The sequence below is a fragment of the Squalius cephalus genome, assembly GCF_949319135.1.
Source record: "Squalius cephalus genome assembly, chromosome: 3".
Classification (NCBI taxonomy): domain Eukaryota; kingdom Metazoa; phylum Chordata; class Actinopteri; order Cypriniformes; family Leuciscidae; genus Squalius; species Squalius cephalus.
Genome location: NC_137124.1, coordinates 36,786,027 through 36,804,527, shown reverse-complemented (window position 1 = coordinate 36,804,527; position 18,501 = coordinate 36,786,027). Strand labels below are relative to the sequence as shown.

At 38.4% G+C, this 18,501-nt stretch overlaps 1 protein-coding gene across 1 annotated transcript in view; it reads left to right on the top strand.

Annotated features, from left to right (window-relative positions):
• pcdh7b (protocadherin 7b) overlaps window positions 1–18,295 on the top strand; it is a 120,903-nt gene extending 102,608 nt beyond the window's left edge. The window contains 2 exon segments of the mRNA XM_079867999.1: window positions 14,343–14,361; window positions 15,495–18,295. Coding sequence (XP_079724125.1) covers window positions 14,343–14,361; window positions 15,495–15,919 — 444 coding nt within the window. The 3' untranslated portion in view covers window positions 15,920–18,295.
• The last annotated feature ends 206 nt before the right edge of the window (window positions 18,296–18,501 follow it).

The following is an 18,501-nucleotide window of genomic DNA, read 5'->3' as shown; positions in this document are numbered from 1 at the left end:
TTGCCTACTGTACCCTGTCTGTCAGCCCGTGCTCTGATGTGCGCCTTTATCAGAGACAGCACACGGGAAGATGAGCTTTTTCTCATCAGTTTTATCATCGTTAGGGTGTGTGAAGCCAGTGCTGTCGAGACAACCTGATGGCATGAAAGTTTGATGCAGAAAATATCCTGTAGGTGTTGAATTTTTAATGACATGACAGCAGAGGGAATTATCAGCGCCCCCTCCGCTACCCTCTTGCCACGCTCTCAGCCAGAAAGCCCCTCCAGCTCCTCATCTACGCAACAAAGATGTTTTCTCCTCGCCGCTAATGTTCACTTTTTGTCTCTCAACGTCTGCTCTTTCCTTAATGTTGCGCTACAGAGAGGAAATAAGGAAACATACATCTTACATGTTTGTCTGCGGAGTATAATGCACTCTTGCACGAGGGGTCGAAATCAAATCTCACCCGGCTTCCTGGAATTCAGGTTCAGCCTTCTTGACATTCACAAGCAATCTGAGTATTGGCTCTCAGTCCACCCGTAGCCGATTGATATTTAGAGATGTTTGTGGGACCAAAACTGTTTGAACTGCAGCGTTCATAACAGACTCATCAGCCCCCTGGATCAATAAGGATAAATATTTCCCACAGCCACACTGCTTGAGAATCAGTGTTGCACTGCTAGGTGGGAATGGGCAAAAATCAATCCGTCTGAAAAAGAAAGAGAGAGAGTGAGAGGTAGGAATGAAGGGCAGATACCTTCAAGCGTGTTAAATATCTATTCCTAGGGGTGGACGGTCAAAAGCTGGCTAAAAATTACCTCATGTCATGCTAGGGGTCATTTTTATATCACGAACAAAAGTATATATACTTTTTTCCGTGATATAAAATGACCCCTAGCATGACATAAGGTCATATATATATATATATATATATATATTTCTTTTTTTACTTTCTGATGGACGCAAACCAAAAGATAAGATTATTTACAATAATATGATTATACATTTGAAGCCATTATAGCCATAGTATTATTGTCGTCTTGCACTTTTGCAGTACTAATATCGAAACATTCTTGAATCAAGATACATTAACATGAGAAGCAAACTAACTTAAGAAATTAGTGTCTTGTTTTCTGAAAATACAATAAAAACAAAAATTAAGTGAGTTTATACTTTAAACATAAAAAAAATATCTGCCAATAGAGTAAAAAATAAATAAATCAAAAGTAAACAAGTTTATATTTCTTACCCCATTGGCTTGTTTTCTGTATGAAGTCACTTCATTTTGATTAAAAAAAAAAAAAAAAAAATAGACTTTATATATTATGTAATTTTGCTTCTCAATTAATTGCATCTTGAATGTTTAGATATTGTGCAGTAAACATATTGTGCTACAAACCAATATGTTTACGACTATGCTAATAAATGAAAATAACATAACAAATACCCGTTTACAATATCAAGTATCATAACGGACAGTTTTTATACAGTTAAAATAACTGGAAGTGGCTTAAACCAGAACCCTTGCACAGCCTTGCTCTTAATTACAAAATACCACAGAATTTGTTCGGGTTGACTTATTTTTCTCACCTTATTTTCCTTCAAAACAGGCATGCAAATATATTGCTGGACCGCCAGTTCATCCCAATTCCGACATGTTTAAATAATCACAGCTTTAAATGGGAAGAGACTATTTGGTTTAGAAGACTTGAACTCCCATGCCAATAAAAACATTTATATTGCTGCTGTGTTCTCTATCTCTCCATTTATTTGTGCATGTGTGTGTGTGTGTGTGTGTGTGTGTGTGTGTGTGTGTGTGTGTGTGTGTGTGTGTGTGTGTGTGTGTGTGTGTGTGTGAGAGAGAGAGAGAGAGAGAGAGAGAGAGAGAGAGAGAGAGAGAGAGAGAGAGAGAGAGAGAGACTTAATCGAATCACTTTGCCAAGAGTAATCAGAGTCAAATGTGAAAAAGCGATGTGGCAAGGTGCTTTGATCGCTGCAGACACGCAGGCATAAACCCCCTGTGCAAGTGCATTTAATAAAGTACGCTCATTTTTCTGATGAGCTTGGGTGTGAAAAGACTAAAAACTGTTTAATAATGCACTCAGATTTTAAGCCGTTAGCTTAGCTAGCGTTAACAAGTTGGCCCTCCCTTGAGCAGAGGGCTTCCAGATAATGACTGGAACGAGAGATTAAATATACAGTGTTGTGTGAACATGTAATGTTTTATCAAACCTTTACACCATGGTCATATCCTAGCTGTACAAAAAGACACTGAACTATTAGCATTAGCTTGAATTGTAAGCCTGCCATTACTTCAAACCTTCTCTGCACTAACATACTGTACATGTTCACGGCAGGTGGTCGAACTATGTGTGTGTTTAGTGTCATGCTCTCCTCCAGCAGTCCTCAGGTACAGTAAAGGGGCTATTGATATCTTAGTTCCAGCTCAGGAGAGTGCAGCAGTGACAATGTGCTGACACTGGCCTTGATTTAGCTCAAGCCACATGTGTTACAGGCAAGAGACACACCATTGGGGCACATCTTCACGCTTCCAGACATTTCTGATAACACCACACACCTGTAAGTGCAATATGCACTCTCGCAAAGGAATATCAGCCACATGTATGGGTCAAAAAGCATTGAGAAACTAGAATTTAATGAGGCTGCAGAAGTATTTATGATTTTGACACAGAATTTGACTTTTAATTCAAGTAGTAGTTCAATATAATATAATATAATATAATATAATATAATATAATATAATATAATATAATATAATATAATATAATATAATATAATATAATATATGTTCTGCAATCCTACATAAGACAACCAGTTTGGAAAAATATTCCCCCTAGATTTACATTGATTGAGGATGGGTAGTGTTGTCCTACAAGTTTCTGATTTAAATGGAAACATGACTCATGTGCACATTTAAAATGTTTTTAAGATTATAAAATGGCTGTTTGGAGGATAAAGGTGCCTAATAGTGCCTAATTTTTTTTTTGCAGGCTGAATGTCACTGTTTAACATCATGGGACCATGTAAATGAATTTAAGCCTTTAGTCTGAGCAAAACCACTACTGCATTAAGCTATTTTGCCATTACTTTGAGGCTAAGTTAGTATACGGCTTTAATGAGGCACCATTCTGGCTCCATCGAATTAAAGTGTGTCTTTGCACAAAGGGTTCTTCAAACAGGAGTGATGCTACATTTAAAGATTTTTGGGTGCTAAATTGAGAGAATAAAATGGGCCGCGGTAATGCTTTAGCAATTATCTGTTCCCACACTTTGCCAACATCCAGGCAAAAAGAATGTGTTGTTCCTCATTTATTCAGGGCCCATATACCTACGTCCCCATTTTCATATAATCATATAGTTAAAAACCTCAAAAAATATGCCACTGAAGGTGCTTGTAGCCTGTGTGTCTTTCCCCAGTTCATTCATCCTTAACGAAAGCCACACAGGACCAAAGCCTGACTAGGCTGAGAACTTTCTCTGAAAGTTCACTCGACTTTTGATGAGGTGCTAGACTGAGAACCGAGAGGATGTCTCATCAAGACCTCCCAGCTTAACCCCGCGGAAAAATGAACCCCGCTCATTTTGCAAGTTTTCGCTCAATTTCAGCAGGCCTGAAGGGCCAAAACCCTCCAGAGCAGGCAGCTAGATCCTCTCTACCTCTGGTTTACTTAATTAGCCTCTTACACCCCTTGGCATGCTGGGAATTAAACATGGTGACTCAATCTGGTGCCTTTTCATGAGAAACATATGCAGGGTCCACGGCTCAGGCTGAGTGGTGTAGCGTGTGGCCAGTTAGGTCGACTAACAGAGAAGTTATGAGTCCATATCCGCAGGGACGGTGAGCTGTGCGTCGTTGATGAGATGAGATTGTTCTGCATGTAATACACGAGTAAAAGTATCACAACAGTACAATAGCATTTCTCATCTAAATTGCGGTGGAAAACCATTTTTATTTGTGACCGTGTATAAATCAATTCGGAATAATTCCGGTGTAGCATTGAGTAAAGACGCTTTGTTTAAAGCAACACTCTTGAGTTATTTAATTGAAAAAAAAGAAAATGCAAGCAAAGGCTGCATCTGTGACATATCACGGCGAAAACAATTGTTTGCCGTCAACAGTTTGGAAATTCAGTCAACCTTCATTGTGTGCTTCAAACAATCAGATTTCCTTCTCCCAGTCTTTCTGTCTTTCATATTCCTTCTCTCTCTCTCTCTCTCTCTCTCTCTCTCTCTCTCTCTCTCTCTCTCTCTCTCTCTCTCTCTCTCTCGTATGAGTGAGAGAGAGAAAGTCGTTCCTTCCTCTGTTCCGTTTCCTCTGTGGTAAGTGGAGCAAAGCACAAACCAGTAGGTTTGTGGGATTTAATTGAAATTGTATTTTGACAAATACGCATTTAATGGTGTAAAATAGGCTATTGTGTATGTGCGTCTGGGAACGTGCGATAAGGCATCCAGTTCTGAGCCAATGAGACGAACATTGAGGAAAAAAACACACACTCACACACAGACACAAACACACACATGTGAGATTTTAATCCCCGTCTGTCTCTTACTTTCTATATATCTGTCTCTATTTTGGCACAGAGTCAATCTTTGCTCAAGCCCTACCATTTTCTAATATATATGTTACAATTTTTCCATTTTTACTGTCTGTCCACCTCCCGAATGCTTCTCACCCTATCACTCATACTCTTTGTCATGAAAATTGTGTAATATATGTGTCAGCGCTTGCAATGCATTTGACCGCTGAAATGTTTTTGAGTAATGTGGGGGAAAAGGCATTTACTTTAGTTTTAGCTTTGCGAACATTGCAGTCACACTGGCCTTTTCAAATGCACAATGCATAATTGTAGCTTTTTGGACTGTGAAAATGTCTTCTGGTTTCCCAATTTAGAGAGCTAGACATGTCAGCGTTGTGATTGCGTATGCATATGAGCACACTCGCTCTTTTTTATGACAGATAGATGAGAAGTCAGGAAAATGAGGGTCAGCGCCACATTTCCGAGACTCGTGATGCCTTCTGATGAGAGAGAGAGGGAGCGAGAGATGCCGAGAGAGGGAGTCACATTAGGTAATTGGCAGTGAGATAGTCGGCAGAATGAAATTATGCTAGTTAATCTCTCCTCAATTAATCATAGCTGGAGAGCTCTAACGGTAGACTAATTATTTCCCCAAGTGCTTTTAAACACCATAAGGGGCCACCTATACCTGTTCAACTCTAGTGAGACTTTTCAGGGAATTTGTGCATTGCGGGTATTTTTGTGTGTATGTGGTTGTGCATTATTATTTTTAGCCCTATCATTAGCAGCAGTAGTAGTAGTTATGGAAGTTTCTGCCTAAAAAAATGAATAAATAAATAACATACATTCAAGAGAAACTTTAAAATTAGAAATAAAGTCACGTTGTGAGATATAAATCGACAATTTGGAGATATAAAGTCTCAGTTATGGGAAATAAACTCGCAATCATGAGAAATGAAGTCACAATTACAACAAATAAATCTGCAAATGTGAGATATATAAAGTCACATTGTGAGATACAGTATATATCCACAATTCGGAGATATAAAGTTGCTAAAAAAAATATGAATGCATGGATGGATGGATGGGCGAGTGCTCTATCCAGAATTTGAACCATAAATAGTAGTAACCTGGTACAATATGATATAAAAAAATATTGCTCAGTAGTATTATATTATATCATATTATATTTATTATATTAGAATAAGAAGTATGTGAGTTAAAATTGGTATCTGGAGGGTGTAGCCCGAGTCTGATGTAGAGATAGGTTTAAGAGACAGGAGTGTGAGAACGGGAAATAAATATACACATCACTCCGCCGCACCTCACTGCACCATGTCTGACATGGTTCTTCTCCTGCTGTTGTGTTACTGTACACACTCTGTTGTCTTGGCTCACTGATGCAGCACCGCTGAAAGCATATGCAGCACAATGCTGAGGTTACTGAAGCAAACCAGGTCAACAGCGGCCTCAGTCCTCCTGAAGATCTACAGGCTCATTCTCGCCCATCACGGTAGCTCAGCCAAATCACTCGTGAGCTGAATGCTGCGTTACCTCGCCTAATGCTATTAGAGGGCGTTATGCTGTCAGTTTGCTGGGAATTTCCAAGGGAAAGTGCTAAAAAGTTACTTTTGCTAACTAAATTATTCTGTTTGCCTGTCAGCAAGTAAGCTGCACTCTAGGTCAAATGGTCCCAAACACGTTTACTAGGAAGATGTCCCACTAATGGGTGACAACTAGAAAGTTTTCAAATACTTATGTTCTTACTTTTGAAAGAAAATAACATTTGCTTTTCAAGAAAATACAATTTTTCTTGAAAAGCAAGATAATTATTAGTATATAAATATATATTTTTTCAGTAACACTTTAGAATACTGTTCCTTCATTAATAAATAACTACACAGGAACAAATGAGTAACGCACTATTAACATTCTAGTAACTACTATTAACTAACAATAAACTCTGATTAACAAATTAGTAAGTAATCGTGCTCAGATGAATGTGGTAGTTCACTATTAGCTAATCAAGAACTACTATTTTTCATACCTCACTTAAGACTTCTAAGAACTATACAGGTTCATAATTAAAAATGCATAATATATAATATAAGGTAATGGTAACCCATTAGTAATGAATCAAGTGTTACTACATCCTTCTAAATGAACTAATAATAATTTGGATCAATATTCTAAAGTGAAAAGCTTGATAACTATCTAATATTGACTGAAGTCATTGTAAGCTTTTTTTTTTTTTTTTTTTTACGGTTTTGGATAGTAGAGACTACATTTTTCTAAAGGAACTACTACATATTTGGATCAGTATTCTAAAAGTGAAGATTATGGAAACACACTAGTAATGACTAAAGTGTTACCAAATCCATCGGAAGAAATAACTATTAAAAATCTTACAAAAATCTCAAAAGCTTACAATGACTTCAGTCAGTATTAGGTAGGTATGTCATGTTTTTCACTTTAGAATACTGATCCAAATAATTAGTAGTTCCTTTAGAAGGGTGTAGCAACACTTGAGTCATTACTAATGGGTAATGTTACCTTTTATTATAAATTATGCATTATTCATGTTAATTATGAACCTGTATATAGTAGTTCTCTGTGAGGTATGAAAAAATAATAGTTACTGATTAGCTAATAGTGAACTACCTCAGTTGACTGAGCACTATTACTTACTAATTTGTTAATCAGAGTTTCTTGTTAGTTAGTAGTTACTAGAATGTCAATAGTGCATTACTCATTTGTTCATGTGTAATTATTCATTTATGAAGGAACAGTATTATAAGTGTTACCTTTTTTCAATTAAATCCATTTGATATTTTATTGTGACTAAATTTAAGTGTCTATCTTTGCTTCACATCAAGGTGATGTTTGATGATATATGTAATGGCTTGAGGATGTGTCCACACTGTGCAAATAAAGTTATATTCTCCAAAAAAGTCTTAGAATATCACAAGACATTTGTTGGATTTTTTTAGTGTGGCTTACTGTAAATGTCCATACACTTTTGTGTGTGTCTGGGTGTGTGGGGGGTTGGGTGACATAAAGGTGACTTTTGGTGATAGATGTGATGGCTTGAGTCTAGGTGTCCATACTGTGCAAAGAAATAAAGAAAGTGACAGAGAGAACATTAGATCAGCAACCTTATGAGTCTTAAAGGACAGCGTTATTGAATCAAATAGACAGCACTAACTGAAAATAAAAGAACAGTCTCCCTTTTTTTTGTCTGGTGAAAAGAACAACCATCTCTTGTGCGGACGGCTCCTACTGCAAATACGAAACTCGTGAAGCGTCTGTGAATAAAGACAAGATAATGTGTTAAAGAGGGTTTTTATCTCACTAAGAGAAAGAATGTGATGCTGATTAGAGGCTGATTTTAGATGCAGGAGATGCATACAGGGACATTCACAGAGGGACACAACTTTCCAATTGTTGCAAAGTGGAGGGATTGTGTCTCAGTATGTGTACTACACGTTATGCAAAAAGCAATATGTCAACAGGATGTCATGATACAGCACGCGAAAGATCCCAATATGATGTATTGCATCTGCTGAGATTTATGATTCAGATTCTGAAACAAGTGGACACTTTGCTGTCCCATAAGGCCATGGGAGCTGAGGAGCTGTCAGAATTGAAAAGTTGACCAAAAAAAAGTGGACAACTGTGAGCCTGCAGCTCTTTTCAAGTGCTATAGATATTAAAAATGCTGTTCTTTGTGGTTTAACTGTATTTGTTTAACAAGACCCAAGTCAATTATATTCACAGTTGCTGTTAGTACACTATGTATGGGGTTGGTGCAATTTTATTTTTTTATTTCATATTTTACTCTTTTTTTTTTATATATATAAGTCTCATATGCTCATTGATTTGAATATTATTATAATTAAAAAGTATGTAATATGTTTTCTAATGAGAGCCTAAAGGGACATGGTGAAAAAGAAAAAAAAAATGAGATGGGAGGAAATATTATTTGGCAATGCTTTTTCGCTCTCTAGCTAAATGTTTGTGTTCCCCCGAGACACTTTGCATTCACTCGCAAATACAAAACTTTTCTTATATATATATATATATATATATATATATATATATATATATATTTTTTTTTTTTTCTTTTTTTTGTAGAAACTGTATTTTTATGGCCCCAAACTTTAGAACAGTGTTGTATATTAATAATGTAGTTCCCAAACCCCACTAATTTTTCAAGGAATGTTAATTTAATGCTTCATATAATACCGTTTGTCTGTTTTTGACATTGATTCTGTGAATCTCCGCCAAGAATGCCAACTTATTGATCTAAGATATATGGCTATTAAATATCATACCGATAGTTTACCCAAAAAATCCTCACCCTCATGTTGTTCCACGCCTGTGTTATTTTTTCTTTTCTTTTTTTTACTGTGGAACACACACACACAAAAAAAAAACTTTCACTTGTATGGGCATAAAATATTTTTCAAAATATCTTATTTATTGTTTCACAGACTGACACTTTTAGATTGACATGAGTAAATGATAAGATATCTTTCAATTTTTGGTGAACTATCCTGTTAAATATGTTCTTATTAGCAGTGATTTTTTTTTTTTTTTTTTCATTTTTTACAGTATTTCTCTCAGTGTGAAAAGCAATGTTATTTAACATTGACACTTGAGGTTTCTTGGGTCACATGTTATTGTGTGTGTGAACGCATTACACTCTTCTGTAAATGCCATTTATCTATTGGTCAATTCTTGAATCTGCTAAGACTCTGAGGGCGTCCGCTACACTCATCTCTGTCACACAGACACACACATAGTGACTGGACAGAGGGGTCAGCAGTTCTGTCTGGCAGATATGTTTTTACTGGGGCTCCTATCCGGAAAACAGAGAAGCAAAAGAGCCAGCCTGTAGTTTAGCTGGCCTCTGAGGGACAAGGCTTAACTTGCAGAAGATGAAAACACATTCACACACAGAGCACTTAAAATATAGAAAGACGACTAATACTTTAACGCGCAAACATGTTCTCGCGTGCTGGAAAAACGCGGAATTAAGCCTTAAAGAGCAGGACAAAATACACACACACACACCCAAACATAGATTACAAAATCCTCATATCCCTGTCAATTAGCTGAGCCTCTGGCCCACTTACTGCTTTCCAGAACCCTGCCACCAGCCTCACAACAGCAGAGCTCCAACTGCGCCAGGGAATCCACTTTTGTCCACACGTAATTAACTCACAGAATAGCTCTGAGAGCCATATCTTCCGTTTTCCCCCCTCCCGCCGTTCCCCTGATCTCTCGTTTTCAAACCCTCCGTCGGAGAAGAGTGGATGTTTCTTTTTGAGTTATTCAAAAGGACTGGCTGTGGAAAATGGCAGGCATTATACTCCGAGCCCCCATCGGCAGAATAGCCCACTATACGGAGTGACAGTTAGCGTGCCACAGAGCCGCATGCGTTTCCGGCCTCTCTGCAGCCTGGCGACATTCGCTCTGCCCTGGGCTAGAGGCCCGAGTATGGCTCCTTTTGTTCGCCATCTCCAAAGCCTCGCTTTTCAGGCTCAAAACTGAGTTTTAAAAGTGGCTTGGGGTCAAATTTAAAGGCATGGGGTTTTTAGGGAGAATGTGAATGGAAGAAATACTCTTTTGGGTCTGCAGGCCTGCAAACGTTTGTTCACTATTGTAAGTGTTTTGTAAATGTTTCCAATGCTAAAATTTATTGTAGAGTTTACCAAACACTGAACCTTATAATATAGTGGCCACATTTTTTTTTAACATAAAATATAAAGCCAATGGAATATTTTTTTTTTTTTTTTTTAATGTTTAGACATTTTCTGATGGTCAGACTTTATGGACTGTATTCATAGTTTATGTATTCAATGTTTTAATTTTATTTTAGATTTGACAAAACATATCTTATATAATAAAGTTGACACAATGCTCTTAATTTATGTAATTAACAACAGCTGTGTTTATTTCATATATCACTATATATATCATATCTATAACTGACCTTGGTAGCAGTTGGGTAAAAGTATTTCAAATTTGAATTTAAATGCTTAAGAAAAGTGAAGTTAGAGCGTTATTTGTTTGCAGATGCTGCTTGGTTTGATATTTTCTATATAAAACAGTCAGACATTTTTGTTGCATCCAATCAATTATATATAAAAGGAGACAGAGATGAATGAAAATGGATCAGCAAATTTCAGTTTGACTTATTCACTCCTGTAAGATGTTCATTTAAATGAAACAAGGTGGAGGCAAAGCTATTCTAGCAATGATTGAATTCATCTCAGTGCATGTTTGACCTGTGTCTGCCCCCATCTAAATGCTTTGAATTATTGCTGCTTCAGAGTGTGTCTTTGAATGACATCTTAAATGGTATCCATCTTACCTCTATAATGAGCTGGAAGAGAGACAGAGATTGTGCAAATCACAATTACATGCTGTTATATTACATTAACTACAGCCTAGAATCAGACAATGTTCTGTTCCATTTGCAATGAGATTATTGGACAAAACCGGTCTTAGACGAGAACCTAAAATAGGAGCACAAACTAGGAAACAACAGAATCCAGTTAGGACTAGAATTATACATGAAAAGACGGCTAAGGGCTTGATTTACTAACATCTTGCGCCATCGCAAACCCTCTTTTGGCGTTAAAAACTACGGTCAGGATTTACTTAAGACACGCAGTGAAAAATTAGTGCTGAAAAGGCGTGGACAGGGTGATTTTTGCGGCAGCATATGCATTTGTAAGAGTTTCCATTTTAGATGCAAAATTCATGTGAGAAGAGTATTTAAGTTTGTGCCATTCAATTTACTGGTATTTGCGCCATTATTTACCGCCCAAAAAAGTATGTAAATTTGCGGTGTTCTTGGTAGATTGATTTGGTCATTATGGAAATCATACGGCTGCATCTGTGTTCTTTAATTTGATTATCGTCAGTAGATAACGTGCAGAACTTTCCACTACCATTCGGCACTTTTTTTGGAATTGCGCTCTCACGCTAATTTCCCCTGTTTAGTAAATATGGCCCTTAAGCTGGAAGCGAACAGACTTATATGGAAGACAAATAACACTATGCAGAAGACTATAAACTTAGGGTGCTTTCACACTGGCAGTTTAGTTCAGAACGGGGCACGGTTCGCATGAAAAATCGCTAATGTGAACGGTGTCATGTGGACCTGGGTGCGCACTGGGGTACCGAAGACTACCTGGTGGAGGTGGTCTGAGTTCGGTTGCTCACGAACCGTGCCGCGGTTCGCGTGAATGTGAAAGCAACACGGACTTGGGTGCGCACTTGTTCAGGAAGTAAAGTGACCTGCGCATACATTTTAGCTGATTATGATATATAGTTAAATAAAACACATTTAAGGGATGATAGTGTTGATGATTTACCTTGGATACGAGCGAGAGTGAGCCTGTAGTGTATTCGCGCATAGCGTGTAGAATCAGGACAACAAATTAATGGAAATCCACTGTCTCCTCAAAAGAGTTTGTTTGCAAGGAGCAGAACACCACCTTATGCGTTACACACACACACACAGTAAACCTGTGTTGTTCACTCAGCTGTGCATAATAGCACCAAATTAATAAAAAAAAACACAATATATTGACTCGTGTTCTGTTTTCTGTTATGTATCGTGCACGTTTGCGATGATTGGCACGCAAACGCACCAGGGTTCAATAGAATCAAGTTGAGTGTGAAACCAGACCAATGCTGCGGGGGGCGCCAGGAACAAACGTGCCCGGGCTCGGACCGCAGCAAACGAGCCCAGTGTGAAAGCACCCTTATAAGCAAAATGGATCGCAGACAAAAAGATATAATGTACAAAAAAATAATGTACACCGATCTTTGACTTTCAAGGCCAATTTCCAAAGCATTTTATCTTCAGGCTAAACCATAAAACATTTTTTTATTGCATGCTTTCAATGATCATTTTTGTGAACTTTCCGTGTATAATAGTGTATACAGAGTTTTGTGCTGGAATAATAAATCAGAAGCAGGCTGTATGGCAGCAGTGTGCGAGGGGCGCCAATGAGCGCTCCTTTTGTTGTTTTGCACTGGAGGAAACAGTAGCTGAAGACGGCACAGTATGCGATAGATGAAAAGCCAATGTACGGCCTTGAGGGGCCTGAGCGGTGCGAGAGCCAGGCATTAGAGTTAAGAAGCTGTGGAGATGTGGTAGTGGTCTGAAAGACTGATTGACAAACATATTCATCAACTGAACACTAACAATCTATATTGGGTGGACTTGGAGCTCTGTGTGGACAAAATACTAGGCTGATAGAAAGAAGTTGATGTTGAATCTCTTTAGTTTGATGGACAGTTATAGAAAGACATTATTCAGAGAAAATAAATATTATTTCATTATCTACCATTCGTTCCAAACGTGTATGACTTTTGGGGAACAAAAAAAGGTGGATTTTTGAAGAATATTCTGGCCATTCTTTTCATTTATAATACAAATTGGTTGAGGACTGGGGTCTTCAGAAGTCATACAATAGCATTGTGTGAGAAACAGACTAAATTCAAGTCTAAAAGTGTAGCTCTTCTTGGCATGTTAAGAGAAAAATAAATATCTGATTATTTTGAGACGGATATTTTCAATGTGTCATATAGATAACAAATGTCTAAATTATTATTTCAAAAATTTGACTGAATTACTTATTTTGATCGTTTTATGGGGGTTTTGCATCCTTTTTAAAGCTTAAACTCTTCAGTCCCTATTCATTTTGACTGCATGAAAAAGAGCAACCAGCACATTATTCAGAATTTCTCCTTTTGTGTTCCACGAACGAAATAAAGTTTGAATTTACATCAGATTTTCTTTTTCCCGTCTACTTCCTCCACACAATGTTTTAAAGAGATGATCGCCTAATCATACGCTGACGTTTTCTTGACAGTCGTATATGTGAATAACCTGTTACAGTTCTTAATGCCTCTTTGCACACATTAACTGTCATATAAGATTTATCCAGCCATTTTGTAATCCCTGTCTGAAGCATTAACATTGCGCTGGCATATCGACGTCCTGCAGATCGGAGCCTACACACTCATCTTTGTTATTAGTGCTATTGAGGTACCGTCGCTTGACTGAGCGTTCATTGGTGCATGACAGAGCTTTGTTGGATGAACGTACATCCACACCTCTCCCTAGACACTGGGCAGCAATCCAGCCTTACGATATCATAAAAGCGAACAGGAAGCGGCACTGAACTCTTTCTGCGGTCAGGTGTCTCCGTCGGACCCAACTAACCCTTACTTGCCCACAATGCAACCGCACCACAAAGACGGGACTAAAGCTAACAGGAGCTCGCAGGCATTATAGTCTGGCCTTGAGGTCAGGAGGACATGTTTAGGGGTTCGGTTGAGGTCAGTGAAAGGCCCTTACCGGACAAGGATGCTAAAATGGTTTGTGTCAACAAGTATCCCAAACGAGAGACAGTCTGAGTGGGTTTAAGTGTAAGCCTGTTGTGATCTGTGACTGAAGAACGCCATTCATAGCACTCTTTCTTTTGTGCAGCATTGATTTCCTGGAATTTAACGGCTTAACAATAAAAGTTGAGGAGCGACATGTCTGTAGCTCTTAGATGTGTTTATTTCTTTTCTCACCCTCAATTTTTCTCAATCTGTCAATAAATATCTTTGTATAATGCACCATAGAAGATTTTTTTTTTGCAAACATGCCATGTAATCAATTGATTCTCAGATAACTGCAACACATTATGCTTTTTTTTCCTGTCTGATACCTTTTTCTAAATTGATTAATCTTACTTAGCATTACATTGTGAAGAAACCAAACAGTGATTCTACCCTATTCTTTCTTTGCAGGAGAAAAAGAACATTAAAAGTAAGCAATGGTTAACCCAAATTTTTGCTCTTCAACAAAAGGCAGCATGCTTTCTTCCTTTTTTTTTTTTAGATTTGCACTCACCCTCTCTTGCTTGTGCCATACCTCACATTTGGTCATTAACCGACCATCTCTAACACTGCAGCTTTGTGCTTTGGCATCAAAGGTTAGGGATTTCAGCATTTAGTGTGTGTGTGCACTTCAGCTTAGTGAACTTCATATTCAACCGTGTTTGTGCATTTTTGCGCATCTGATGGTTATCTGTTTGCTTGTCAAGTGTTTAAAAGTGTAAACAGAAAATATTTGTTCAGAAGACATTCTGAATAGAAGAGATATGAGATGTTAATGATACTTGTGGCTTTGTGGCTTTGAATCTAAAACGATCTCTTCTCTCTGCCCGGGAAAATAAGCAATCACTCAGATGCGTGACAGTTAGAGCCTTTAGAAAACGCTTGCATAATCCTTTTAACTTACATACATGTTAAAGATGTAACCAACTAGCAAATCCTCCAATATGTCATTCTATAAGTACACTGTAGGTGTTTCCCAAGGCCAAGTTGGGGATTAACAAGTAAAATAAAATTTAAAAATAAATAAACACACTTTGTACACTTTTGATAAAATTGAATAGGTTTTGTAGAGTCAGCTTGTTTGTTGCATACACAACGCATGCATATAAACACATCAGCTACACACACTCAGCCATTAGAGATGGATTCAGGGCAGTAGTTTAGGAGTCAGAAGTCACAGTAGAATTGCCCCACGTTTTCAAAGCATGATTCTTTTTAGAGCTCACATTATTTCTTCTGTTTAATTTATGTTTTAGCTTTAAGTGTTGTTGTTTGTGTATGTATGTTTCCATTTTAGTGTTATGTGGTATGTGTTGACCATGAAGTTACAGTGAAAAAAAAACAAAAAAAACATGCATAAATAAAAAATTGCACGAAGCCAATCATAAATATTTCAAAGGCTTCATCTGACACTTGCCATTCTAATGGCAATTTCATGAGACACATACCACAATATATTTTTTTTAATGACAATACTTCAGTTTTCTTTTTCTCAGCTATTCAAAGCCAAACAACGCCATTAATGCCCCACCGTTTCTGTTTCCTTCTCTCCGTTTCCTCCAGACACTCGGCCCCTGCCTGACGTAGCCATGACGGGTAAATGCACGCGGGAGTGTGACGAATACGGCCACTCGGATGCCTGCTGGATGCCTGTGCGCACCTCGCCTGAACGTAGGCCCAAGGCCACCCCTCCCAAACTCTCCACCTTCATGACCTCCCCCGGGGGCAGCGTTCCCGAACAGCCCGGCAGCCAGGAGGCGCTAGCTGTTGCCAACGGCGACCCCTCGCACCTGCTGGGAGACCGTAACCGTAATCTCCTTAACAAGAAGATGGCCGCCTCCTCCTCATCCTACGACGCGTTTAGCTCAGCTGGATTTTCCGCCAGCCAGGAAACATCTCGCCCCATCGAGGAGATTCCGCTAGCGCCCACAGGTGAATACAAGCCGACGCAATGCGGAACTCTCACCAGGCGGGAAGTTTACCTGTAAACGACACACAGCGACTGCGAAGGGACGATGACAGTGACTCAGCATGGTTAGAGATGCTGTTAGCAAACCAAACCCTAAAACAAAAACAACATGGATTTTCCTCAAACTGCTCGCACAACTAGTGCGGCGCTACTTTCTAACCTAAATTGAGTAAAAACCGTGGAATTACATGTTGTAAATGTGCGTTATGAAGGATGAGATGGAGGAGGGGGAAGTGGCTGAGGTGGAGAGAGAGGAATGCTGGTGGATAAGTGCTACTTTGCTGCTAGCGTATCGGGCCCCGTAGACTTCCCCAAAGTGCTGCCTGGTTTCTGTAGACTCTTTATAAACATGCATGCATCATCTAACCCCTTAAGAGTGTGTGCCCCTTGAGGCGGACCTGGACTATACCTCTTTGTCTTTGTTTTTATAACTGTTGCTATAGCTATGGGAACCGATATGACTGGTTCTGTCTTTTAATCCGTTTTTATTTTTCGGGGGTGGGCGGGAGTGTTTTTATGTGGATGTATTATGTCCATATGCAATCAGTCCATGAACTGAACTGTCTGCTCTGGACGACAAATCACGTTAACAAAGAAGAAGGAAAAAAGACTGGCCAATGATAAATGAAAATCATCGCACGATGATCAGTGATGGCGTAACCAGACGATGTCAGAGCTCTTTGTATGTCGTCATTGACTTAAGCATTTTACAATGGTTTGTAGATACACAAATGGCGCAAGTGAACGGCGTACGCACTGTACAGCGCGAGAAGCAAGTTTACCTGTGTGCCTATCAACCTCATGTACACACGAAGGAACACAAGCATACACACGTTTTTCTTTGTCGTGTTGGTGAAGTATTGTACATTATATACATATACTGTAAACATACTCTGGACACACAATCACGAGCGACCCATTTCCATCACGCTCCTACACACCTTTGGAAGCAGAAGGAGGTTCTTTACATCCCAGATATTGACAATTAATTGCCTGAATGTCACGAGTTTGTGTTATTGTGGTTCATCCCTCTCTTGATGCGTGAAACTATGCTGAAGTTCCTCTTTTGTGGTCTCAAGATGGCCTCCCGGCACGCACACATTTGCAAACACACACGCACACACAAAAGATCTGCACATTGTACATACACATAATAATTATCCCATAAATTCACAGGAACTCTATTTGGATATGCTGCTGGGGTGAATTAGTCTAACAATATTGCCCTGCTGAAGAGCTTGGGCTGGCCCTGTGTAACATTCCTAGAATGAATGTTAAATAGAGCAATAAACTCATTCAACAGATTCACTCTCAATCTCACACACTTCAGAAGAGTGATCAAGGATGAGAACTTGTGTCCCTCGTGTAGCGGTCAGAGTGAACCGACTACTTGTACAATCATATAAAAAGTTTGGCGACAACTGGCACGACAGGAGCGATTGCAATGCGACGCACGATGCCGCTGTATAACCAAAGTATCGGGAACAACATGACGTGGTGTCTCAGAGAACTGGGACAGGAAAGCTCCTTTTTAGGTCACATGTTGCTTTAATTACCGTCACACATGTTTCTGTGCAATGTGGGGAAACTACGTGCACATGTATACATGCATTATGGGCCTATCCCAAACTATTTTCAAGAGGAGGAGTATACTTAGGAGGCATCATGCTTTTAAAAAAGGTGGTAAATTATTCAGATGCAATTGTGTTTTTTTTTTTTTTTTTTTGTATGTTAATGATTCCTTGAGTATGAACGGACTGCCTTTTTTGCAGCTTCCAGATCTGTAGTCTGTATGTACTACTCGTGTTTAAAAGAAGTGCTCTGATGCTTACAAACTGTATACATAGATATGTACTTTTTATTGCACGTTTAAAGGGAATCTACACTTACTATGAAAAAGAAAAAAAAAAGTGTACAGATATCATACCCTGTGAACATGGAAGTCCACTGCTTGCGTTTGTTACAAACAGACACTAGACATTGTAGTATGACTATGTATATTGATTTGACGAGGATGAAGAATCATACACATTCGTGATTCACTGATTTATTTAGCATCACATCATCCGTTGCTCATTTATCTGATTTATTTATATATGTTTTAATAGCACATGTACTTTTATCCATTGGTTCTGTAATGTTTATATTCTTTTCACACACACAAAAAACATGCCTTTCATTATGTAGAAAATGAGTTGTGAAACTTGATTCCAAAACAATTCAAACATCTCGCGTACATCATAAGTCTCCGTTCTATTTGTTTTTTTCAAATATCTGCTCATAATGATGCCCTCTTCAGATCTCATCAGTCATATATTTCCCTTTCCTTCCCAGTGCCACTTTGTATATGTAGTGCTTCTGTAAAAAAAAAAAAAAAAAAAAAATCAAAACAAAACTATAGCGTGAATGCAAAATATGCAACTGTGCCTTTTTATACCTTTATTGGTATGACTTGTTGGTTTTAACTAGTATGAAACCAATTGTACTGAGATGCTTTCTAAAAGTGGAGAAAGAGTAATTTATGCTGAAACTACAGTCCTGGCAATTTTATTATGATAGACTTTCAAAAAACAAAAGCTTTTATCTTGTGGCTTCTTTAAG